This window comes from Mauremys reevesii, linkage group 4 (assembly GCF_016161935.1).
Source record: "Mauremys reevesii isolate NIE-2019 linkage group 4, ASM1616193v1, whole genome shotgun sequence".
Classification (NCBI taxonomy): Eukaryota; Metazoa; Chordata; order Testudines; family Geoemydidae; genus Mauremys; species Mauremys reevesii.
The window spans coordinates 75,074,703-75,102,150 of NC_052626.1; the positions used below are offsets into that span (position 1 = coordinate 75,074,703).

At 48.2% G+C, this 27,448-nt stretch overlaps 1 protein-coding gene across 2 annotated transcripts in view; it reads left to right on the plus strand.

The window, feature by feature from the left end:
- The window catches only part of ALX4 (ALX homeobox 4), a 68,404-nt gene extending 48,230 nt beyond the window's left edge, over positions 1-20,174 (plus strand). For both annotated transcript variants that reach the window (XM_039539085.1, XM_039539087.1), the window contains 2 exons: positions 7,444-7,572; positions 15,663-20,174. In XM_039539085.1, the coding sequence (XP_039395019.1) occupies positions 7,444-7,572; positions 15,663-15,986 (453 nt within the window). In that variant the 3' untranslated portion in view covers positions 15,987-20,174. The remainder of the gene's footprint in view (positions 1-7,443; positions 7,573-15,662) is intronic.
- Positions 20,175-27,448: the final 7,274 nt, after the last annotated feature.

The window sequence follows — 27,448 nt, forward strand, 5'->3', positions numbered from 1 at the left end:
CAAACTTTGCTAGTGAAATGCCCGATTGGGAGCCAGGCACCTGGAGAAGAACTCACCCCAGCAGCAGACCCGGCACAGTGGGCTCTGTCTGCGGAGCTCTGGAATGGAGTGTCTTTGGAAATCATTCCACAGCTTGGCCTCTTTCCAGATGCTGAAGAGGCCACTTTTCTGCCTGCTTCGGATTCTAATCTCCACAGCTGGTGTCTACAGGCAATAAAGCTGAGTTTCCCCTGAGGTGCAGCATGCTGTTCCTTTTCTCACTCCCTGCCTGCAGATGCCCCTGAACCTTATTTAAAAGAGCCAGCTAGCTGAGATATCGCAGGGCCCAAACTGCAATGACTTTAGCAGTCGCCAATCCCAATGTACACCAAGGTTGCTGCACTTACAGGGGCACCTTTATAAAAGTGAGCACTCAACAAACTACTCCTGCCCTTACATGCTACATGTAAACAAAGGCAGGAAGGCCTGCAACCTCTAGCACAGCTTTGTTTATGTACAGCCTGGCCCTTTCTTTTCTCCTTTCAATTATCCTGGGCCCTGGAGGTCCTCAGTGGAGTCAGAAGGAAGTTACAGAACTATAGAACCATGGAAGCTAAAGTCTCTAGGCCCTCTTGGAAATACCCATCGGGAGTAAATGCTTGGTAACAAACTTGTAAACATGGGAATCAGGGGAAGGAAAGGTCAGGGCTTGGATGGGGATAATGGGTCAGGCACAAAAGGTTGCTCCCCCTAAGTGGGCCACTGGCCATGTCTATGCATTTCCTCCTGTCCCCCTCCCCACATAAGTGGGTGGTGAGTCCCCCTGAGCAGCACTGCAGCTTGGCATGTATCCATCAGAAACAACTACCAGTGAAACCAGTACAGTGTGAGAGGCTGAGACAAATCTGTAGGACTTAGTGGCTCAATGCAACTAGGTTACCAACTCTCCTTCCAAGCCCAGGGCCCCTGCCTTGCTGCCTCCCTCAGGTCCCCACTCCTGGAGTCCCACCTAATGTTGTTTATATGGCTCTGGTCTGGTTCTTTGGTGTGAGCGCTGCAGAAGGCTATGTGACCAGGGGCAGGAGCCCGAGGGGGCCCTTTGAGGTTTGATTGATCCCACTGCATGACCTTCCGCCACACCCCAAAAATACACACACACAGCTCCTTCCTTGTGCACATGTGCTCACATCTTCTGTCGAATGCCCGTCCCTATGCATAAATGCACACACAGACATCATTGCACCCCCCCCACCCGTCTGATGCATGCACACACACACCATTGCGAAGTCTCCATCCCATGCATATATGCGCATGCACACACACAGGTACACACTTGTGTACATACATGTACCACTGCACCTCTCCCTCCCAGGCATACCCACATAATTGCTTATACGCAGCCCCTCCCAACCCCCATGCTGTGCACCCCAGCTCAGTACCAACGCATGAGCATACCTCTCACTGGCAGACAGTAGCTGTGATTCTGGTTTGCCACCTCCCCATGGGGTCAGCGCCAGGGAATGTCACCCCACTGCCCTTCCCCAGGGCAGGCCTCCTGATTGCAGGGCTGTTAATGAAAATCTTTTCAGTGTTGACCCCGTGATGCGGCAGGGGCTTGAAAGCAAGGGGGACATGTCAAACTCTGCTGTAGCAAAATCACTGCCTTGGTGAAAAAAGAAAAGCAAAGCAAGAAGTAATATATCTTGATCCCTTTTCCCCCATAAAACCCTGGGAGGCTGGTGGAAGGAGCGGAAAGACTGAGCTAAGCCTGCAGGAAATTAAACATGAAATGAAAACAAGCTCAAGTTATTCAATTCTCTCATCCCAGGCTCCAATTTCCCATTCCAGGCCACTGATAAAATGGTGTCCAGTTTCAGCGCTTAAAGATGAATTCTGGCTCTGTTCTTGCAGGCTGGAAAGTGAAGGGCTTGTGGCCCTCACCAAGGGAAGGGGAGACAGCCTGGCCTTGAAAAGGGAGGAGCTGAGACAGACAGACACTGACAGACTGCGAGCCTGAGCGTGAGAGAGAAAAGGGCAGCAAGAGAGGAAGGGAAAGAGACAGAGACCGTGAGAAAGAGAAAGATAGACAAGAGGCAGAGACCATGAGAGAGAGAGAGCTTGTGAGGGATTGCAACACAGAAACAGCTGGAGCTGGACAGTGACAGAGGCAGAGAAATGCAGCCACAGACAGGGAGACAGAAACCCAAAGAGCTTCCCCTAGAGCTGGGGCCCAGCCTCAGCCCCAAGCCCTACTCCTGAACTTTGAAGCGTGTGGGGGTTGGCTCTGAAATGAATGAGCCCCTCTTTCCTTTAACTATCCTGAGCTCCCCTACCCCCATCACTTCTGTTTGCATCAGAAGCAGAGGGGGATGTAAGCATGGGAGTGGGGCATTCAGAATACCCAGCTGAGCACTGTGAGGAGAGGGGGCATTTGCGCACTGTGTGAGAACAGGCAACGCCAGCTGAAAGGGGGGACAGCAGAGGGGAGGACAGGAGGAAGTTACTGACTTCTTTGTTACAAACTATTCCCTGCCTCTCCTACCCCCAAACATGTATCCATGTATATGGATTGATGTATCACTATAAGGCTAGAGGTATACGGAGCCTTAGAACATTTTCTAGTCTATAGATTTTACAGGGCTGATGTGTTCCTGTGCTATACCAGGGCTTGTCAATACGCAGCCTGCAGGTGAAGAACACGCTACACTACACTGCTGCCCACCCTGACCATTAGCATGGAGCTGCAGTCCTCAGTGCGCAATTCTGCCCCCTGATCCTAGTGGATAGGCCACGTTGCATGCTGGGACCTGTAGTCTCCTCTCTATTAAAGGTACCCTGCTAAGAAAAGAAAATTGGGTTTGTACCGTTTTCTGTTTCTTTAGAATTCACTGAGAAGGCCTGGAAAGATTTGTTTTCTTTCCTTGCTTAGAGCGTTATATTATATGTCTTATCTGCCCTGTTTTTCCTGGAAGACTCTGTGGAAGACTGGAGGCCTAACAGTTTTATTCGAACAAAGATACAAAGCAACTAAAACATGACAGAGCAAAGGGACCGGGATTGTTTAAAGCATTTGGGTTTTGTTAACACTAGTTGAAGCTGAATGCCTGAATAAACAGCCTGGAGGAAAGCTCGGTATTAAAAATAAAACACTTCCCCCCACCCACAACAGGCTCAGAAAACTCCCACTCCATAGGTGAGACCTTCGTCCAGAGTTTTGCCGGAGGTTTCCCTGAAAAGATTTAACGTCTCTGGTATTTCAAGACCCAAAACAAAAACAACAAAAGCGAGCCCTGTGCACTATTTTTATCCCTTTGAAGTTTTCCTGTAAAGCTGAAGGTTGCTGCAGTATGCTCGGTTTTATACACATTAGCAGCCAGACGCTGTCCTAGGCTCTGGCCATGTAAAGGAGACCTAAAGTCAAAATATCAGGACATTTAAGGATTTCCCTTGCCTGGGGAAGTCCTGGGTAGCATAGCGTTGCCAGAATGTGATGCACTCTGTTGTCTCTCAGTGGGGATCTCAGGTGTGTGGGATGGGGGATGTGCACATTGCATGAGACAGCTATATGTGTTTGTCATGCTCAGAGATGGGCACATGTGTGTGGCACATGTTCTCACCAGCCTTGTGCGCAGTGCACAGCACATTCCCTAGCTGCTACCCGTCTTCTATGCACAGCATGGTCTCCCCAGCATAGGGAGTAGCAGGGTCACCACCACTGACTGCATCTGCAGATCAAAGCTCTGTGGAGCTGGCCAGCACTGGGACTGGCCTCCAGCTGGGCTGCTCAGAGGTGGGGCCAGTGCTAGCACAAAGCAGACAGATGCCTGGGGCACCAAACCTGTTCCACTGGGATATTATTTAAATGCAGCATTGTCTCTGTGTATTTTGGAGCCCCGTTTGGTTTCATTACCTCCCATAAAAATCCTACGCCTGGAGGGGGTGGGGAGGGTTGCTAATTGCTGCAGAGGATGCAGGCTATCCCTAAATGGGAAGATGTCAGTTGACAGGGCTGCAGCTAGCAGGCTCCATTGCATGTGTGTGAGTGAGCTCCTTGCTGTCACACTGCTGGGTTCTAACCCATCCCCAGCCCACATGGCGAGGAAATCTGCTCATAAGCAGTGGAGCTGTTTCTCTCCCCCGAGCCCACCTGTGACTTGACTGAATGGTCAGTGCTAAATGCTCCCTGAGCTGCCATGTAGCTCCTGGCAGCTCCTTTCATGCACCAGCCTGACCTGAACATGCCAGCCCCTTGTGACTGCATGCATCTGTCAGAGTCCTTCAAAGCAGTTCTTGATGGATACATTTCACTGACCCACAGCTTCAGGAGGCTTTGAACGCACAGGAACTGGCTTTAGAGGTGTAAATCATGAGTGACTCCATTTAAGTTGTGGCGGATAATCAGCTGAACGTGAGCGCCCAGTGCAACGCTGTGGCCAAATGGGTTAATGTGATCCTTGAGTGCATAAACAGAGGAATCTCAAATAGGAGTAGAGAAGTTATTTTACCTCTGTGACCACTGCTGGAATACTGTGTCCTGTTTTGCTGTCCACAATTCAAGAAGAATATTGATATATTGACGAGGGTTCAGAGGAGAGCCATGAGAATGATTAAGGGATTAGAAAACCTGCCTAATGCTGATAGACTCAAGGAACTCAACCTATTTTGCTTAACAAAGAGAGGGTTAAGGGGTGACATGCTCACATATCTACATGGGGAACAAATATTTGATAATCGGCTGTTCAATCTTCAATCAAGCAGAGAAAGGTGTAACATGATCCAATGGCTGGAAGTTAAAGCCAGACAAATTCAGACTGGATATAAGGTGTTAATTTTTAATTTTTTAACAGTGAGAGTAATGAGCCATTGGAACAATTTATCAAGGGTTGTATTGGATTCTCTGTCACTGACAATTTCTTTATCAAGAGTGACTGTTTTTCTAAAATCTATACTCTAGGAATTATTGTGGGGAAGTTAAATGGTCTCTGTCATACAGGAGGTCAGAGCAGATGATCAAAATGGTCCCTTCTGGCCTTGGGATATATGAAGTCAGTGCAGTTACATTGATGTGCAGCCAGCAAAAGTCAGAACAGAATGGGGGTCTGAGACTTTCCACTGCCTAGACAAGACCCAAACAACTAAATTTCAGTTAAGTACTTATGAAACCTCCATAGATATACAGCTTTAAACTAAGGGATGTGTGATAATAATAACTTAGCACTTTTAAGCATGAAGCAAGTGCCCACTACATTTCATGGAGCTTAGAAAGAAAGTGTTTTACAAATGAGAAAACTAAGGAAGAGAGATTAGTGAGTTACCCAAGACCCTAGAGTTACCCATTGTCAGAGCCAGGATTAAAACTCAAGATCTCCTGGGTCCCAGATCTATGCTCTGAACTTGGCACCAACATATAGTCTATTTATTGAAGATCTTCATTTGATCCACATTGCTGATCAGAGGGTGATAATTCAGCTCGGCAGGAATAGGGAAGCAGACACAGCCCAGTAATGTTCATGTTCACTCCCAGGCTCTCCAAATCAGGGAGGGTTTGGTTAGAGCTAGGCTGAGGCCATGGGCAAAAACATCAATTGGCCCAAACGAGGCTTGTTAGAGGTTGCCCAGCACAGCCCCAGCGCGGTGGGTGCAGTAAGGAAAAAGCTGACACTGCTGCTACCTGCTCAGTAGATAAGTACATGAATTGACTGAGGCTGCACTAGCTGTAGGCTAACAAGGAAGCTGTTAGGGTGGCAGATTTGGCCTAGCCACCCCCCGATGGAGGAGCAGCTGAGCCAAACCTGAGTGGCACTGTGACCCCCATACAGCAGGTTGCTACACCATTCCCTGAAATTTGGTTCCGCTGCCCTTCCATCATGACAGAGGGGGCAGCTGGGCCAAATTGGAGTGGCATGGTGGGGAGGGACCCTGAAGTGTTGCGTAGGGTGCAGATTGCCATGAGTGGCCTCTGTGAATTGAGACTCCAGGGCTGTTGATCTCATATGTACTTTTATATAGCACCTCTCATCTAATAGGAATGAATCCACACAGCAAACAGGGGTTGTGGGTCAGGATTATCATCATTATAGAGAGGTGATAGGACATGACCAAGGTCACACAGAGTCAGTAGCAGAGCTAGAACTGGAGTCCAAGTTTCTTCACTCCTGGGTCAGCATCATTTGCATTGGATCTCTCTGCCCTACTGTAAAAATGATGCCAGGTTGACACATGAGCCAGCTATGTTTTTTCTTTCACTCAATGAATTTTTCCAGTGGGTTTCTACGGCTCCCACAGGAATCCTTTGCACCAGAAAGATCCAACAATGGAAAAACCCAGATCTCAGCTCTGTAAATGCAGAGGCAATTCTCTTCCCTCTTGAACTAGGAAGTGTTTCCCACTTTCCTTCATCTTGGGAGGAAGCTCAGTTCTCAGGGACTGGGATCCTCAGAGGAAGAGGGAAGTTTCCATCTATTTTTTGTGAAAACAATTTGTTGTGGGATTTACAATTTCCCCAGTGTCAGAAACTGGGATCAGCAGCCATGGGACCCTGGAGTGAAACTGAACAGAAAGTGAAAATGACAGGACTAGTATCCTCTGAGCTGATGAAAGTGCTGAAAGAAACCCCACAGGAGTATTGGCACAAAGAAAAAAACAGATTTTAAATTCTTTCCAGTTGACTAATCTCGGGGGGGGGGGGGCACTTATCAGCGATGCAGGGACATTCGTCTCAACAGCATCCTTTTTACTTTAGCAGGTACAGGGCCGGCTCCAGGCACCAGCCCAGCAAGCAGCTGCTTGGGGCAGCCAAGGGGAAGGGGCGGCACATTGGGCTCTTCGGTGGCAATTCGGCGGCGGGTCCCTCAGTCCCTCTCGGAGGGAAGGACCTGCTGCCGCCGAAATGCCGCCAAAGAATGAAGCAGCGGCGGTAGAGCTGCCGCCAATCACGATCGTGGCTTTTTTTTTTCTCCCCCACACACTGCTTGGGGCAGCAAAAACCCTGGAGCCGGCCCTGAGCAGGTAAGAAATTGCATCTAGCCAAAAATAAACAAGAGATTCTGATTCACTGAATTCTAGGGCAAGCAGTAAGTGGGGTGCCCAGTTGCCTTATGTGGGAGCTCAAGTGGGTGCCTAGATAGCTAGAACTGGAACTTGGGGCCCACTTCCATTGTACTGAAATCAATGGAAGTTAGGAGCCTAAATACCTTGGAGGATTTGGGCCTATGTGCAACTGCATGTGGGCACTTGGCATCATATTAAGATGCTTACAATCAAAAATTGTCCCTTGCCCCCAGTTAGGTTTGGGACTTCTACTGCAAAGCACTCTGGGTCCAGCACAAGCAGTGTTATCTGGCAAAAGTCTCCCCCAGGTTGGTGTTCTGGGAGCTCCTACCTTCCGCTGTCTCCGGAGGCACTTTGAGCTCACTCCATGCTCCCATCCTCTCTGATCTCTGCCATCTGTGCTTGTCCCCTCAGGTTTGGTTTCAGAACCGACGGGCAAAATGGAGGAAGCGAGAACGGTTTGGTCAGATGCAGCAGGTTCGCACCCACTTCTCGACAGCCTATGAGCTGCCCCTCCTAACCCGAGCAGAGAACTACGCACAGGTGAGTGTCCCCTGCCCTGCCCCACTCCGGCTTCTTGACTGCCCTGTTCAGCCTCTTTCAGTCGCTCCCTCCCAAACCCTGAGGCTAGCCATGGTTGTGATGCACTGGGGCAATGCTGGCCTAGCTGGGAGGTGGTGGGCCGAAACCAGAGTCACTTCTAGTATCTGGGCAACAGATGCCTGACACAACACTGACTTATAGTCCCTTGTGCTTCCCACAGTAAGTTGGTCCTTCTGCCGAGACACACACTGTACTGACCTGTGAGCATCTCAGGCACAGTCTGGGATAGCACAGTCTGGAGCTATACACTATCCTCTTTCAGACTTACCCCTGTGATGACTGCTCTGCCAGTGGTGCAGTGAAGCCACTGTCCACTGGGCTAATTCTGCTCCTTTTGCTGTTACCTTGTTCTTCCCACTCCCCCCTTTATTTGTCTTTCCCGTCAGCTTGTCATGTCCTGTCATAAACCTAGATTGCAAGCTCTTTGGAGCAAGGACTGTCTTGGTGTTTGTACAACACGTAGCACAGACAGTTCCTGATCTTGGACTCCCTTTTAACACTAGTCCCTGCCTGAATCAAGTAGGAGTCATCAGGCGCAGGCTTCTCATCTGTTTAAATCTTCCAGGACAAGCTTGTCCTTCTGTGATATCACCAGACATAGCCTTCTTATATATTCATGCCGAGGAGACACCAAACACCCTGCTCAAGGGTTCTCCATTTAGCTAGATACTTGTATGTCCCCCTTCAGCACAACTGGCCACCTCATAATTGGTAATGTATTTATCCTCGGAACACCCTGTGAGATAGGAACATGCTATTACCCCCTTTTTACTGATAAGGAACAAAAGCACCAAGAGGCTAAGAGTAGGAGCCACAAAAGTAAACCCCAATAGGCACCTAAGCCCCTGTTTTAGTCACTTAAGTCCCCATTTTGGCTCCACTGTGATCCACAAAATTCCCATCAAGCCCAGTAGATGCCTAAACTCACTCAGTGACTAAGTTTTCAGGGTAAAAATTCCCTTGGGGCTTGTGTTTCTGCCTCTGAGCATGTGCACTGCTGCTTGCCTCTAAGTGCCTGTATGCCTATTTCCCACCTAAGCTGTGGAGCAATTCATGAACTGGGGGAAAACAGATGTTTGGCCACCTGGGGCACATGCCGGGCCCAATCCAGTAGGTGTGCTCAGACACTGCCTGCCAGATCAGGTCCCATTCAAAGCCCAGACTTATTCTCACACTCTGTCTCCCTCTGGCCCACCAACTGTTCCACTATGGATAAATACTGAAATAGTCATTGAGCCAGACAGAGAGAGAAAAGACAACTCCTTAGTCTAGTGTTGTGACACCCATCTGGGAGGTGGGAGGAGACCCAGGCTCCAGTCCCCCTGCTCCAACCACTCTTTCATTATCTATCACCAGACTGGACTGAGGGAGCCTCCACATCAGACTATCCCATAGCTCAGTAGTTAGACCATGCTCCTGAGAGGTGGGAGACCCCTGTTAAAATCCTTTCTCCTCCCCTGCCTGCAAGGGGGAACTGAACCTGGGTCTCCCACATCCCAGGGAGTGCTCTAACCACTGGGCTTGAAGGTGGGCCCCTCCGTGAGCCATTTTGTGTGGAGCCCACCTAACTTGTTCCTGCAAGAAATGTCTTAGGCGCCTAAGCCACCTGACTCCAGGCAGCAGGTTCCCTTTCATGGATTTCTAAGCAGAGATAGGCACCTCCCTGCAGTTTGCCTTCCATGGGAGAGGGAGGCAGAATTAGCATCTCCCCTTGGCTAGCTTAGACAGCTCCTCACCTAGTGCTGAGATTTGTGGATTGCATTCTGAGGCGCCTGTCTTTCCCCATTCATCGTATGGGGGCTGAGGCACTTACACCTGGCTTTGTGGATCACAGTGTTGTTCCTGTGATTGTGGAGTTGCCATGACGCTCACCATTGTAATGCCTAAGTCCCTTTTGGATACCACCCTGAGTGACATGCCCAAGGTCACACTGGGAGCCTGTGACAGAGCAGAGAATCAAACCTGCATCTGCCAACGCCTAGGCCAACACGCTAAACAGTGGCCTTCCTCTCTCATGTTCTCAGAAAGCTGCCAAGGGAAGGACTCAAACTCTCAGTGGTAGTTGGGTTCGGTGGCCACAGCATGTCCCCTGGAGCCACCCAGACTTTGTCATGCAGGATCTAAGAAATCCTGGGGTTTGCCAGGTCAGATGTTTTAAAGCTGAGCTTTGCTCCCCTCAGCTGCTGGGATTTCCCCTCCAACCCTGAGCTGTCAGATGCATGGTTGGCCTTCCTGGAGAGCACGGCATGCAAGCTTCCCTGCATCAAGGCCAAGAGCACTCGACCTTTGCCCTTGGTTGGCTTCCCCTTTGGATTGGAAGGAATAAGAGGCCCTTATTAAACAACTGAGAGACACCAAAGGATCTTTCAAGCAAAGGACGCACTAGACTGCACTTTGTAACACTCTTCTGCCTTTGTACTTTCATTGCCTCCCTCCCTCCTCACCACCTCCTCCCCCAGCCTAAAAAAATGTACTTTGCAGGAGGTAAAAGGTCAGTAGTGGAACAGAAGCCAGTGATGCTGCCGAGCTGTGGAATGCTGGGCTCTTCACACTCTCGCTCCATCTGGATCTTCTCTTGTTGCATTCTTTCATCTCATCCCCCCCCTCCCCAACACACCTATTCCCCAAGGAAGGGCCTCCCGCTGCCAAACTCTGCTCTTCTTCTGCAGTATCATTTTGTTTTATTATTAAGATTCAGGATCCCAGATGGTCGGACACTTGAATCTGACTTTGCTATCTGAGGAGTGGGGGGCACGTGCAGGGGTTTTCTTTCCCTCTAACCAGCCGGCATATGCTAAGCAAAAATTAAGCAAGCAAATGGGAAAGGGTCTGCCCCAGAGACTGCAACCAGACCACACCAGTGTCTCTCCGACAAGCATACTGGAGTGCTGCAAACACTTTATTACCTATTTGTATTACAGCAGCACCTAGAGGCCCTAACCAAAGTCAGGGCCCAATTGAGTCAGGAACCGTATACTCCCAAATGACGGGAACAGCCATAGGTACTAGGATGGCTCCCCAATCTGCCAACCTCTTCATGGCCTACTTTGAGGAAGAATTTCTGGACAAATGCACCGTGAAATCAATGATATATCTGAGATACATCAATAATATAATATTATCATCCTCTGGACAGACCTAAACTCCCTCATAGATTTCCACAACAACTTCAGCAACAACCACCCATCTATTCAATTCTCTCTCAAACACTTCTGCACCGGCATCAACTTCCTGGACACCACAATCAGCTTCAGCAATGGAACCCTACTGACAACTATATGCAACAAACCCTCAGATCACCATCCTTACCTTCACAGATCCAGTAACTGCTCCAAGATATCTGTTATCTACAAACAGGCCCTCAGATACCACAGAATATGCTTCAAGGAGAAAGTCCAGGATACCTACCTTAAAATAAGGACACTCCACCAGAGAAGTAGATCGCATCATGGAATGGGCCACCCAAATACCCCAAGAGAACCTGCTTCCATATAGAAAACCCCTCTGACTGCACACCCCTCATTGTCACCTATCACCCCACACTGGAACCCATGCAGGGCATCATTAAACAATTACAACCTATACTCGAGGGGAACCACATTCTGAAAGAAATCTTTCCTGAACCCACACATCTGGCCTTCAAACAATCCCACAGCTTCTTCAAACTCATCATCAGAAGCAAGGTCTCCACAGCCCAGGACCCACCAACTCAAAATGATCCTGCTATACCAATAGATGCAAAACTTGCAGACATATCTCCACTGCTATGATGATCAACACTCCCCCACAACACACCTATCAAGATTCATTGGTCCTACTTATGCCTATCACAACACGTGGTGTACCTCATCCAATGCACGAAATGCCACAATAACAACTACATCGGCGAAATCAGAGAATCACTACGCTCTCAAATGAACTCACACAGAAAAATGATAAAGGACGAAAACAACATAACACATAGAGGTGCACACTTGTCACAAAGTGATCACTCCATATCTGACCTCTCAACCCTTGTCCTCAAAGGAAACCTGCACATTACCTTCAAAAGATGAGCCTGGGAGCCTACATTTTCATAACTTTGCTAGACATTAAAAATCATGGTCTTAATAAGAACACCGGATTTGTGACTTATTACAACAATCTGTCCAGTGACCACAGGGGTGTTAACGAGCCACTTTGACTTAGAATATGGTTAACTACTGATGCTAAACAATCTGTTCCTCTTTTTATTTAGCTGTGACACTCTGCGTAGCTTTCCCAGGCCTGAAGAAGGGCTTAGCGTAGCTCAGAAGTTTGTCTCTTTCACCAACAGAAGTGGGCCCAATAAAAGATATTGCCTCTCCCACATTATCTCTGAAATATCCTGGGTCTAATATGGCTACAACAGCATTGCAAGAAACTGAATAGACACACAGCAAGAGACAATCTCTGATCTGAAGCACTTACAGTCTAAATCAGAGGTGGGCAAACTACTGCCCGTGGGCCACATCCGGCCCATGGGACCCTCCTGTCCGGCCCCTGAGCTCCTGCCCCAGGAGACTATCCCCCTAGGCCCTCCCCCGAGGTTCCCCCTTCCCCCGCAGCCTCAGTTTGCTCTGCCACCGGCACAATGCTCTGGGCGGTGGGGCTGTGAGCTCCCAGGGCAGCGCAGCTGCAGAGCCTGGCCTGACCCGGTCTCTGTGCTGCGTGGTGGCATGGCTGGCTCCAGCCGGGCAGCGGCTGCCTGTCCTGGCGGTCTGGGCAGCGTGGCTTAGCACCACCAGCCATCGGTGCTCCAGGCAGTGCGGTAAGGGAGCAGGGGGTGGGGGGGGATAGAGGGCAGGGGAGTTCAGAGTGGTGGTCAGGGGGCAGGGGTGTGGATAGGGGTTGGGGTGGTCAGAGGGTGGGGAACAGGGGAGTTGAATGGGGGCAGGGGTCCAAGGGGGGCAGTCAGGAATGAGCGGGGGTTGGATGGGGTGGCAGGGGGGAGTCAGGAGCAGGGGTTCCAGGGGCTGTCAGGGGAGAGTGGATGGGGCAGGAGTCCCGGGGGAGCCATCGGGGGTGAGAAGCAGGGGGGGTCGGATAGGGGATGGGGGCCGGGTCACACTTGGCTGTTTGGGGAGGCACAGCCTCCGCTAACCAGCCCTCCATACACTTTTGGAAACCCGATGTGGACCTCAGGCCAAAAAGTTTGCCTGCCCCTGGTCTAAATAGACAAGGCAAAGAGGGTGTACAGGGAAGCATAGGCAAAGAGAGGTGAAATGGCTTGCTCAACATCACCCAGTAGGTTAGAGGCAGAGCCCCGATCTCCTGAGTCCCATCTGCAGCCCTATCCTATCCTAGAGTCAATGCCTCTCAAGATTAGGGTCAGACTTAGTGTGAATGGGTGCTAGTCCACTGACATCAGTGGAGCTGCACTCGCTTTTCCGTTGGGTCTAAATGTGGCCTACAGTCTTTGAGCAGTAATTTCTGGTCTAGATTTCTCAACTGCTAAACATAATCTGTCATACCAATAAGTAATTAATCCCCCCAGAAGCAATGTGCCTTGTAAAGGCCTTGACTTAAAGGTGAACGTAATATCCTGGTGATGGCCTTTTTGTATCCTGCCCAGGACTCTGGAACAGCCAAAGAAGCCTATCTCAGAGAACCCATTGCAGGTTTCAGCTGGAGCCCAGTGCACATTGGGAAGGGACTTTGGGGATCTACTGGATGCTCTGAAGATCCCCAGACAGTGCGAACAGCTCACCATCATCTACCTTCCTATGGAAGCTGTGTGATTTGTTTAGAGTGCTCGCAATATGCTGGGACATAAGAATGACCTCAAACATTTTTTCCCTGTATAAACCAGCATTCTAGGTTCTGCTTTTCCTTGGCCTCAAGTAGTGACCTTGCTAACATCTAAAGCGGGGCGGGAAACTGACCCCCTTGTGCTGCTTTAGGCATTTGTGATGTCAGTCTTTGTTAGAGGGTAAATACCCTACACTCAAGCCTTGGCAGCTAAGTAAAGGCACAATGATCTGCTGTCTGATTAACTTAGTGCATAGCACCTACTAGTAGCCAATTCTGAGACTGGGGTCAGTTCCACTGGGGAAATCCTCTGAAAACTATGAGCTTGCTAGCAAATGCTCAGGATGTCATTGTTCTTTCCTGTGACCTGCTGAGCTTTACTGATTTATGTAGATACAATCTGAAGTCTACGGAGCCTTCCACTTAACCAATTCATTGGTTAATTTGACACACACCCCCCTGTTTAATTTGAACAAAATCTCTGGACATATGAACACAACCTCTACCCCCTTTCATTTTGATCATTTCATGCCTCTGTTACAAAAAGGGAAGCTTCTCTCCCTAGCTAGGGTACATTAATTAGTCAATTCAGAAGGAAATTTCTGTGGAAGACAGAAGAGGGAAGAGGCCAGGGAAGATCCAGGTGGTGATAAAAGAGGAGAACAGCTACTGAGTCAGCATTATTAGCACATCCCTGTGCCACGCCTGGTGTGATGTGCACAGGGGGTGGTTGCATGGATGACTTGACTGAGCACTTACACCAACCAGCCTGTTCGGAATGGACTTGATGCCAATAGAGCAGATTCCTCTGTATTTCGTTGCTGATCGGAGCTCTTACATCATATTGCCATTTTAACTTGAAGACGTGTCCATCAAATTTCTCAGGTGAAGTGTGGAAGGAGAATTGACTCAGATCCCAACCTCTCCCTGCAAACCACCTGCCTAGCGCCACAACATGATCCCCTCTCATCTCCTTAGCCTGCACTTTAGACAGCTGAGAAATGTTGCTCCCTAGCACCTTCTCCCCAGCTGCCTCTTCTCCCTCACCAGCCACACCTTCAGCACAGGACTGCTTCTGGCTTCCACGGCAGGAAGTACCTGGCTTAACTTCTTGGGCTCTGCTGCTTCCCTGGGTAGGGCAGACCCAGCAACTGTGGAATCTGGGGCAAGCCTTTCCCACAGGCCAGGTCAGGCCGGAACTGTCCCAGAAGCAGGCTCAGTCCTTCAGAATGATCACTTAGTGTTTCCTGTCCCCTCCTCTTCAGCAGCTTCTCCCAAAACCAGGAACCCATCCTCATGGTGTAAAGCATTTTGGGATTAGCTGGTATCCAAAGGGTTAAACACATTTTCATTCCCTATTCACTGAGCAAAACAGCATGGCCCAACTTCATCTCAGGTGGTTTGGGGGCTAATATGGCACTCACTCATGAGTTTCCTTGCTGGAGGATGCTTTGTATGACTTTAGACACACACACCCTTTCTTTCTGGAAAACTTTCCTTGACATAGAATTGGATTTACTCCCCACACACATTTAAGAATTCTCCCCCTCTACTCTTACACCTTTCCCTTGCTCGGTGGTTACTTACACCAAGTTTGTGGCTAACGGGCCTTCTTTCAACCCGATTACCTGGCCAGCAGGATTATCAGTCCCAAGTACTCATAACCAACCCAGGAACAGCAGCTGCCAGACCCTAGAGGGCTGCCGATGTTGCTTGTGCTCCTTTTATTCCTGTAGCTCACGTGTTCTTTCAAGCTAACCATTCCAATGCTCAGCAGGTGCTCAGTACATAAGGGGCTCATGGGAGCAATTTTCTGGCTGTACCCAGTATATTATGTCAAGCTGTATTAAGTGGAATTTAAAATGAAGGGTTGTGGGGACTGGAAATAGACACGGAGCATTTCCCCTCTAGGTCTTTATTCGAATCTAGGCTGGGTTGGCACAGGCTGCAAGTTGTTCTCATGCACTGGCTGTCTGGGGCCCTTGTGAAATGGGCTGATGGTTTTCAGGCCAGATTCTGGTGGCCAGGTGTCCACAGCACAGCTCGCATTAGCTGGCCCCCTTGCTAATGGTTGCATCTGGGAGACTGAGGATTGACTGGGCTACAGACCCTGACTGTCCCTCTCTCCTCTACAAGGGTCCCTGTGGGTCAGGGTTGAGGCCCATGGGCAGGCAGGGCATGGGGTGATAGAAACCAGGACTGTTCCTCCCTGTGCTGTTCCAGTTCTTCCGTCTCCACTGAGCTTTCTTTTCCTCCCCCAGATCCAGAACCCATCCTGGATTGGCAACAATGGTGCCGCCTCCCCCGTCCCCGCGTGCGTGGTTCCCTGTGACACGGTGCCCTCCTGCATGTCCCCCCATGCTCACCCCCATGCAGCTGGCGGCGTCTCCGAGTTCCTGAGTGTCTCTGGCCCCGGCAGCCACGTGGGACAGACTCACATGGGCAGCCTCTTCGGCACCGCTGGGATCAGCCCGGGCATCAACGGCTATGAGCTGAGCGGCGAGCCTGACCGCAAAACCTCCAGCATCGCGGCCCTGAGGATGAAGGCAAAGGAGCACAGTGCTGCCATCTCCTGGGCGACATGACAGGGCTGCAGCCAATGCCCTCAAGACACTGACAGAACAAACGGGGACAACCAAAAAAACCCACCAGCCGCTTGGACTCAAGACAGCCATTGCCTCCTTGGGGAGCCAAATGCAGCACTTTTAGCTATCCTAGGTACGGCGAACACGTACTTTACCATAAGTGGCGTGTTTCAAACGTACACACAGGGAGCTCCCAGCTTCCTGTGCTCAAGCAGGATAAGACGAAGTGGGGGAGTCGCTCCTATCCCAGCTAGACTTGGGTTTTCTTCTAACAGGTGGTGTTTCCCTTTCACTGTCATGCTTGTGTTTCCCAATAACCAGGGCATTTTTCTCCCCGTGCTTTTTCTGACACCAGCTCAGACTTTCCAATCAGCCACCCATCAATTTCAGTTGGTTTCCCCCTCCCTCCATCCATGTATTGAAGTGTCATTTCTAATCCATTTTATTCTGTCCCCTATAGGCAACAGGTGCGGGGGTGATGCCTGGCACCAGCAAGGAGGCACCTCCTGGTGTGGGCGCAGGGCCATCACTCTTGGCCTCTTAACAGGAGTCACAACTAGCGATTTGAGTTTGCAATAGAACTGGGGGGAGAATCTTGGCCCAAAAGAAAGAGAAATTACCCCCATTGACTCCTGCCCCGGTTCCTCTCAGTGTTGCACAAGCTTAGCCGAAGCAAAGACTTGCAGAGACGCCACGGGAGCCTGGGGAAAGGGATGGTATGTCTTTTCCTACAGCACACCTCAGGGCTAGAGCTGAGTACCACCACTGCTGGAAAAGCTTCAAGTTACAGGCTAAGCCTATCAGCCACACCCTACTTCACTCACCTCCATTCAGGCTCATTAAGGGAGATAGGCGCTCCCCAGTGCCCCTTCCCTGCCTCTTAGGTGCTCAGAGGGGATTAGCACCCAATAAGCTGAGGTTCCTTTGCCCCGTCTAGGAAAAAGCTGGTGTGTGTTGGTTTGTTAGCACAGGTCCACAGCAGGGAGGGCATGGCAGGCCTTTAATCTTCCATCTTTTTAAAGAGGTGTTTATCGGGTCAGCAGTTACTGGCATCTACCTACAGCTAGCAACTGTATAAGTGCAGCTGCTATGTGGGCCCTACCTAGCATGAGTCTGTTGGTCTTCATAGCAGACACAAGATTCCCTTGAATCACAGCTCAAGCGCTAGCATGCGCCCCCTGCTTGCAGGCTTTCATGTGTTGTGGAATCCTCCACGCACACGCAGCCACTGTACTGGAGTCAGTATGTACGGAATGATCCCGTGTCATTTCACCACCATCCTCCTACTGAACAGCATGCAGGAGGGGGTCAGTGGCCTCCAGTCTGCATCCTCTGAAATGCTGGTCAGCAGGGTGCAGACAGGTAGAACCTCCCTGGGCTCGCTGTTTCCTTTGAGTCAATGGTACTTCTTGATTTCTCACTGTAGTTCCTATTTGTTTCCTGGTACCCGGGGCTGCATTAACTATTCAAAGTTAAACTGTAAACCTTTGGGTGAGTTTTCCTGTGAGGCCAAGTTCTTCCCAACCTTTCCATTGAGTCTGTGGTGCCAGGGATAGTCTCAGAAGCACCCATTGCACCATTGCTTAAAGCCATGGATACTTGAAGCAGCACTAGAAACAGCACAGGGTAATTGTGTCGGCATATGTAACACATGCACATGACTCAAGTGATGATGTTAAACAGCATTGACTAGGGGCAGCTGGCTTTGGCACCTTGGCTTACGAGAAAGAGAAGCTGCATGATAGCTTCACCTCTCTCTTATCACAAGAGCTAGGGTGGACCTGGCTATCCCATGTGACGTGGAGGCTCATTTCATCCCACGTGTAAATCCAGTAACTTCCAGAGCATTCAATCAGGGTGAACTTGGCCTAACATGTTAGGGACAATAGGGAGTGCTATTGTAGCCATGTCAGTCCCAGGCTATTGGAGAGACAACGTGGGTGAGGTTCTTTCATTGGACCAACGTCTGTTAGGGAGAGAGACTTGTCTTTCTCCCTAACAGAAGTTGGTTCAATGAAAGACATTCCCACAACTCCTTGTCTCTGGGTGCTAGGAAGTCAGTTCATTTGCGAGTATTAAGGGTTCTTTTCAGAGTCTCGTTTCACAATGGTTTGGAATGTCTCCAAAGAAACTACTTCCAAAATTCAGGTTTCTGGCTATGTGTATATATTATTATTATTTATGTACTGCCTAGCACACTGCTGTGCCCTATATAAATAATACAGCTATATTAGATCTAACATTCATATGTATTTATTAGACTAAGTGAAACTAATACTTCTGTCTCTTTTTTCCTCAAAAGTCTTTGGGGTCAGTAGAATTCTAAGCGAATCTTTCCCCCACACTCAGCAATTGGGACATGCACATATCCAGAAGTCCATGTGAGTCTATGTCAGCCAAGGATGAGCAGGAGTTGTGCCGCAGGGTAGAAGATTAGCTTAATGATCAGCCAGCAGTTCTCAAACTTCATTGCAATCCCCTTCTAACAACAAAAATTACTCCACAACCCCAGGAGAAGGGACTGAAGCTGGAGCCTGCCTGAGCCTGGCTGCCGCTGGGGGTGGGGCAAAGCCTAAGGGCTTCAGCCCTGGGTTGGGGGGGGCGCTGTAACCTGTGCCCCGCTGCCCAGGGCTGAAGCAGTAGGGCTTGGGCCCCAGATGTTGGGGCTCAGGCTTTGGCTTCAGACCCAGCCCTGGGCCCCAGCATGTCTAATGCAGCCCTGGTGACCCCATGAAACCGAGTTATGACCCACTTTGGGGTCTCACCCCACAGTTTGAGAACCGCTGGATTAGGCATATGGTCCCTGAGTGGGTTTTTAAGTTGCTGCAACAAGGCTGCCTGCCACATTGGCCAGAGTCACGGGGGGGAACTTAGGCCCTTGAAAGTTTCTCCAGTTTTCGTGTATGTTTTAGAGCGACACTGTCAAAGTTTAAAAAAAAAACCACATTTTAACTCCTTCTTCCACAAAAAAAAATGCAACCTCCACCCGCCTAGTGTTAGTAAAAGCTCCTTTCCCTAATAAAAACTGAAGGATTTTTTAACCTCTAAGGTCCAGAGCATGGAATAGAATCCAAGTAGTGGCCCCAGGGGCTTGTGCAGAGCCCCAGGCTCCAGTTGAAGGACTGAAGGACTGTCTTTTCTCCACTGTTGCAGCTCATTTCGTTTTCGCCCTTCACTCTGCATCAACACCATTGCTGGTCTGGTCACTTTCACCCTCACCCTGCCCTAGCGCAAAGCTCCTGGGTTTGGCTGTCCAATGCTGCAGGAGAAAAGAGCCAGCTTGCCTTGATTGTTGTTTTCACTTCCTCAGCCCATTGCTACCTGGTTTTACAAAAAATCTTTTAAAATGTTATTTAAGCAGAAATCTAACAGCCAAGCCCCCAGTGTGATGCTGGGCAGATCTAGCGCCCACTCCAAACCGCCTCAGCAAGACTGAGCAGCCCTTTGTGAGTTGAAAAGTACTTCTGCCAGCCTCTGCCCTGTAGAGAAGAAAAGAGACAGGATCCAGGTGGGATGACCATAAAGAGGATCCCTTACTGAGTCTGTTGGACAAAGACAGACTCCTTGGTTCACTCTGGCTCCCAGCGACTTAATGTCACCACTATGCTTTTTAAATCCAGGCGGCCTGAACTAAGCAGCTGTCGGAGGGACTGTTGACTACACTATCCTCCCCATACCAGCTGGGGCTCAGCCTTGGAAAGGGAGCAGTGTTCTCCTACATGCCCCGATCTCACACAGTTTGCTAAAGAGATGCTAGATTTTGGGGGGACAACAAACCTATCCTGTAAATTTCAGCTGGAATTTGATGTTTGTGTGTGGTGTGTGTGTGGTGTGTGTGTGGGGGGGAAATGGGGGTGAAGGGAACTCAGTACAGTTCTCCTCCCCCATTAGCCCAACATGTGCCTTTTCCCTCATCCCCACCACTGAAATGGACTTACATCTGTCACTGAAAACGAGGTGGCCGTGGGCTACGTAGGGACAGTTCCCAGAAAGTCTCTGCCTTAGCCGAGGATTGTTGCACTCCGCAGCCTTCAGCAGTAAAACGTGCTCCTTCACTTACACATCAGGCACAAGCCTCCTCTCACAGGGGAACTACAAACAGCCCCAGCTGGAGGCAGCGCCCGTGCACTACACACAAGGAGAGCTGCTCTTAGCTACCTTTTTAGTGAGAGACAAATCTTGCCGGGGGGGGGGGGGGGGTGGCAGGAGCTGTTAGGGGATGTTATCTCCACAGTTATAGGGGAGGCGGTTTTAGAGGAGCACAGGATAGGACTGGGCCCGATCCAGCAGGGTACTGAGCACTCAGCACTCTATAGCCAAGACATGACATTAGCAGGGTGGTTCAGCCCCAAATTTCACTTGGCTTAAAATCCTTATTTTTTAGTGTCATTACATTTAGGTTGAAAACAACCAATAGTGGCCAGCTCTGCAACCTTGGCTAGCTCAACACAGTGACGGTGTGATCTGGCATTCCAAATGAAGTGTTAGTTAAGCAATACCTGCCACTGTTTCAGACGCTCTCGCTCATGCTCAACGGGAGCTCCCATCTGATTGTCACTTCCACACAGGGCCCCAATGTTGATACCCAAAGTAAGGCTGAAACACTCAGTGGCAACATTTGAAAGCATCAGAAATCACAGCTAGGCAAGGAAGCTTCTATGAGCTACTCTGAAGCAATTTTTTTTAGTTTATTTAAGAATTTGTGTTTACCCAACTGTTAAATTAACTAGAATTTTTTTTTTAAATCTAGCGTTTCCTTTAGCCCAGCTGCAGATTGCTCTGCTTTCCTAATTATCACAATGGCACTGCTGAGTCTTTCACACCTCCTCTATATTGAGGTGCTGGGATGGCACTTTTAGCTTCATGTTTATTCTCTTTATGACCCTGTCAATACGTCCTTTAGCTAGGGCTTTGCTCCGCTCTATAATTTGCCATTGTGATGATTTTGCTCTGGCCATGCCTTTAGAAAGGAAAACACACCAGCCATATTTCACAAGACACAGGGCACCAGCCCACAAGTGAGTTCTTTGGAGCAGGGACTGGCTTTTTTGATCTGTGTTTGCACAGCTCCTCGTATACCAGAGCCCTGGTCCATGACTGAAATGGCTAGGTGCTACAGTACGAGAACTAACAATAATAATACTTGCTGAGGGAATTTTCAAAACAGCCCAACAGCTGTGTCTAATGAGCAGTAGAAGACTTGCTCTCTTGGGGCCTAGGACCAATGCCTGCAATGGGGTTTTGCTGTCTCCTGTGCCCTCTGCTAGTATCTAGAGGCAGTTGATTTACAAAACTTTCCCCTGAACAGCAGCGAGTGTGGCCATACGGCTATGCCACCAAGAGGGACGTAAGCAGCTGCCGCCTTGCTCCACCGCCATTAGAAACATAAGAGGGGGCGGACATTGGGGTTTGGAAATGGGAATGGGCAAAATTGACAGCAACAGCAGCATGGTTTTCAGAGCTGGTTTTACAAGCAGCAGAGTGTAGATCGCTATCCAGGTGCCTGGCAGCACAGCTTTATTGGGAGTAGAATTGCTTTTGTAACAACTTGCAAACATTTACTCATTACCTTTTGTCCCCAATCCTCTTGGCTTGCACACTGCTGTCCTCTGCCAATCACCAGGGAGAGCTCCCCCTGAGCCACAGACCACACTTCAAGAACCACAATGCTTTACCGTAATCCCACTCTAGAGGGAATGGAGATGCATTTGCTCCAGCTTTGGCAGATGGAATTCGCAGGTCTCTGAAAGGGTATGAAATTCCACACTGCTGCTGCAGAACAAGCATCTTAAGAAATCACTGGGCTCTGTGCGTAGGTGAGTGTTGAGGCAAGAGGACTTGCTTACCTCCACACAGCAGGTTCCAGAACTCCTCTTGGCCAAGCTTCTCACAGGCCATTAAGCCAGCTGCTGTGCTTGTGTTGGTTCCTTTAAAACATGCTATGACTTCAGAGCTTCATCTCTCAGGCATTAGTATTGAGGAGGCCCCAGCCGGTCATGTCTAGATAATAAAACACAAGAGAAAAGTGTGTGTGTGTGTGTGTGTGTGTGTGTGTGTGTGTGTGTGTGTGTATCTATGTGTAAACATGGCCATATGTTCCAAGGCATGTGTGGGAGGGGTGTGCATTGTATGCAGACTGTATATGTACAGTATGTAAAGCATTAATGCCCTGTATGTATATATATGCAATGAGTGTTAAGTGTACATACCACAGTATCTGTATGTGGTCAGGGTGTATCTGGATAGTGTGTACTGTACAGATGTGTACATACAGGGCAGAGTGTGTGTGTTTCTACGGGGTGGGGTTTTTTTCCCCCATGTGTTCCTTTTTGACAGCGTACACCCAGACCTCACAGTATGTTGTAAAACACTCTAAAAACAAACAAAGGCGAAAAGGTAGTTTCCTGGAAAGGGCTGCAAAAATAATCAAATGGCCGTGCAGGACTGTGTTTATTTTGCTGTTCTGACACAGCGAAAAGCAAAGAGATTGAATCACGGATTAAACCCAAATGGGAACTGGGGCAGAATCAGCCTGAAACTCATTCGGCCAGTCTCACCTCTGCTGATGGTACTGCAGGGTGGTGAAAGACTGACCTTGTACCTAGTAACTCTGCTGGTAACATGATTACCCACCCAATCCCACATAGCTAGATACATAGATAGAGCTAGGACTTTTATACTACTGATTTTGAAGGACAGTTTTCAATGTATAATAATATATCAGTTTAGGTGTGCAGTGTTTGAAAGAGAGAATGGGAGAGAAGGAGAGAGAAAGAAAACAAACCTCAATCAATATTATTGGCCTTGCTGTAAAATATTGTAACCTTGTATAAACGCAACTTTTTTCTTTAGCTTAACAGCCTGGGGTAGAATATATTAAAAAAATAAAATAAAATGAAATAAAAAGTTCAGGAAAAAAATGAGTAAAAAAATCATGAAAACATATTGCAATGTGAGGTTTGTGCCATACAATTTTACTGCCTATACAGATATGTATTACAAGTTCGTTACAGTGTAATATTAAAAAAAGAACAAACCGCTTTGCATCTTGGTTCTTTTTGAATTGTTTTGGGAGTAAGTTATTGCACTTAGAACTTTTTTTTTTTTGGTGAGGTGGGAGGGATTGGAATTTCTAGGTGCCAATTCTTTTTTAAAAGGAGTCAAAATGAACTGAATTACTTGCAGCACTGTCTGAGGAGGCCCAACTGCTGTTGTTGTTGTTTTTGTTTGCAATAAACTCCTTCTCTTCTCTCCTCCCAACTGGAATCTGTCTATTTTGTTCCTGACTCATGACAGATGAAATGTGATCAGAGGGGGCCTCCGAAATCTCACATTAATTGAAGTTGGCAAAAAATACTAACAGTGCCCTTTTGAACTGCTGACACAGTGCAGAATGGATTAGCCGGGGCTAGATTAACAACAGGTGGCAGCTCACAGGACTGCTGCCTCTACCCCCATACAAAGAGATTGTTAACAGCCAAAACCCAGCCGTGGCAATACCCCACAGGCAAACTTAAAGCTAGTGAGTGCTTTTCGCACCTACAAAGAGTGCACTTTAAAGTGGCTGCTAGTAGGTGAACTGGAGAGCATGAGCAGAGGTAAGTGGGTGGTATTATTCCCATGAGATAGTATCAGGAACTATTTCTGCTGGGAGAGATCAAACCCTCTAAAGCTATAAATACCTGGCACTTCTCCAGCTCCTTCACCTTACGGTCTTGGAATACTTCCCATAGAGTAATGAAAGAAGCTGGCTGATAATACAGCCCATTTCACAGATAGGGAAACAGAGGCATGGAATAGCGAAGTGATTGGTCCAAGCTCCCACAAGTCAGCAGCAGAAGTGGGAATAAAACCCAAGAATAAAACTCCTCAGTCCTATACTAACCAGTAGACCACACTGCATTTCAGTAGGCTGTTGGTTATAATAGCTCAGATATAGTGACTCCGGGTTTCTGAGGGACAAAGGGGAAACATGAGTGTATTGGGAATTAGCCTCCACGGGGGCAACTTTGTCTCATGTGTCAGGTATTCAAAACTCACCTGCCACATCCCCTTTCCCCATATCACATGTGGCTAAGAGTCCAGTGGGCGTCTGCTGGGCCTTACCATGCAGGATCCCCTGCACTCTCAGCTGCTGCCAAGTTTCAAAGATGGGCTTGATGGTGATCAGACAAGATTCAGTCTCCCCCTTAGCAATTCCCTTCAATCAGCATTAGCTCTTCCCACACCAGCTTGAGTGGATTCCCAGTTTGCATCTTCTCAAGGGCAGGACTAGGCCGAGACTAGAGGCCATGGAGCAGGTTTTGTCTCCTGTTGGTGCGAAAAAGCAGAGCAAAGGGACCTTCTCCACGGTTTTTGCTCAGCGTGAAGGAAATTAGTGCTCAGTGGGGAAATCTTCTATTGCTTCCCTTTGGGGAATCATCTCCAGCTGTGGCCATTTTTTTCCTCTGAGAATCTACAGACTAATCTTGCAAACTCATCAGGTTTGCCACCAGCAGCCAGTAACAGGGATTAGCCCAAACCTCTGCATTCCCGACTAGCTCCAAACTCTGAGAACGCTTGGATCGGGATCTGAACTTTGCCCTTTGAGCCCATGCAAAGCTGAGACGCACTCAAACTGTTGTGCTGCGGCTAAGCTGTACACTGCATTGTGTCTGCACAGGTGTCTCTTGTTTTGCCTTCAGGGAGCTGCCAAGTGTCACATTAGTGCAGACATAGCGTAACTGTTTTCCCTCTCACAAGGCACTGTGTAACTAACAATAAGATTCTGTGTACCCCTTGTCTATTCCGCGCCATGGATTGGATCACTTGGAGAAAAAATTCCTCCGGCCCTCAAGCACTAGATGTCGGAGTCTCCACATGCTGGCAAAGCCTTGTTTGTTGGCAGCTTAAACCCAGGTTCAGTATTTCCTGTTTTCAGGGGTCTACACAACCAGCATGAACATTTGCTCTTTGTTTGAAGGTTGACATGGAAGGCTGGGCCCATTGCTGAGCCATATGAATAAGGCTAATGATACCATTTTTTAAATTAAACACACCTACAATAATGGAGCTTACATGCAGAGATATTTAGCCTGGGCTTTCTCCTATTCAGAGCACTGTACAGACAGACAACTGCACCCCAGCCATAAGAACTAGGAAGTATTGTTTTACAGCTGGGGAAATTAAGATACTGAGATGGTAGGTGCTCTGCTCAGCACCTGTCTGAGAAAGTGGTGGAGGCGGGATTAGACCACAGCATCTCCCAGCAACCATCCTTTGTGGCAGAGGATAGTTTCCAACTGAAACTCCAAGAGGAATTTAGGGAGGCAGAATGTAATTTCCCACATGGGAATTTGGCCAGAACTCAAGGGGTAACATCCCTTCTCTTTTGGCAAGTGTGACCTCTCACTGTGTGTTAGTGTACTAGACATCCAAAGGAAAAGCTATTTCTTCTATAAACTCTACTAGTCTAAACAGCTTTGGGTTCTTTTCCTCTTTCTTTTTTAAAAGCAGGCAACTAATCTTTAATAATATGGACCAATCACAACCTCCCCTTAGAGAAAAGGCAAAATACATGAAAGCTGCATCTGTTTATGGCCATATGGCGCCCATGTGTGAAGGTGTTGCATTTAATCTGAGACAAATATGAGTTTATTACTTGTAAAAGATCTTCCACTTCCCTGTCTTAACTGCATAAATGTTCAGACTGTTTGTAACAATGACGAGACAAAGAGAGACACTCGCACCTAGTAGTTTACTCCTTTTGCTGCTTTCTTCCTGGACTTCACTTTTCAATCCTTTTACATTTAGATCTTTTTTTCTACCCTGTAGAAAGTGGCCTGGATACACTCAGCAAGGGTAAAATTATAGGGCCAGGTCCTTGGTTAGTGTGAATCAGCACTGACTTCAATGGAGATACACTGAGTATCCGGCCCATAATTCCAGTAATATACAGTCACAAAACAACTCAATAGTTTAAAAAATGACCTAGGAAATAGAGTAAACCAGGTGTGAAATAAGTACATTCATGAGTAAAACAGCTCACAGCTATATGAAAAGTGGGTCGAAAATAAACACACACAGGAGGGAACAAAGGGGCCTTTGATCTGAGCGGCTCAGGTTCATTGCCAAGTGGCCACAGGTGTGCACCACATGAGCAGGTAGGAGAGAGATGCTAAGTGATGACAGTTGTGCGGGTGTCCATCATGCATGGGTCACAAGGGGAACCTGCACCCTGGTTCCATACTTTGACATTTTATTGGTCACACTGAAGCCCATGACCGAGGGTCTGAACCCCAGCAAAAATAAAGTGCAAGCAGGGGTGTGGTAGGAAGCAGATTTTTACCACCCAGCCGCATGTTCCTGGAACCTATCGCTTCTCATGAAGGCGCTTATACCCCACGCTCCTTGTGCCTCCATTAGAGCCAACAGAAAATTCCAATTTGCTCCTCAGTCCAATCCCTCATGAAGCATCACTTCGGTCAAAAATCCAACAGAAAGTGAACTAGCTATTAAGCCAAAAAATATTCTTGCTCACCAACATAAGTCTTCAGTCACCATCTGATCATGTTTACGGAAGCCTGGCTTTCCCTTCTCCATCCTCCTGTTTGTTCTCTCCCTCACTTGTATCTCATCCAAGTTTCAGGCTCTGATCCTACCATGAGATCTACTTGGTGTACCCTGGCAATCATGCTGGAGTCCCGTTGACTTCAAGGGGCTCAGTGGAAGCTCAAGGATCCCCCCAACATTGATATGATTTCAGGACTGGGTTTCTGATTGTACTTTTTGGGGCAGGGTTCTTGTCTAGCTGTTTTGAGAGGCACACCTCTGGATGCATTACAGTCAACAACAACAGAAGTTTGCAGATTTACACTCTCAAAAGCGTCATTCTTCACTGAAAAATAAAACACAACAAAAATGAAAAGAAACCAAACATACAAAAATTAAAGAGATGCTGTAAGGTTCAAATCTATGTTTTCTGTCCTTAAAAGAAGGATTATTTATTTACAAGTGTTAAATAATTAAAAATGGGAAGAATTCTAAAGATTGACAATTTTGCTTACTTTTTGCACACTTCCCTAGTGCAATTAAAATCATGTAGTCACGTTCACACTTGTGTACAGTTCTAGGCATACTTTATTAGAATGGTGCACCATTTTGGATGCCACAAACATGCAGGAGAAAATGATTCATTCAAATTAAACTGTTTCTGTAGTTATACAAACAGCACTATGGAAACATTTCCAGCGATATTTGGTTTTGGAAAAGCTTGTTTTCAAACCAAACCTACATTTGGGACTTGAACTGACCTTTGTCCATATAAAAGCTGCACTATATTAGCCCAGAGAAGAGGTGCAAAAGGAGTGGGCAGGACATGCATCACTGCTCTATCTTCCAACTAATGCACCAACCCAGCAAATGATGAAGTGGATTAGAAGATTCCAATTCAAGAAACAGCATTACTGGTCCTTCTGTTCCAG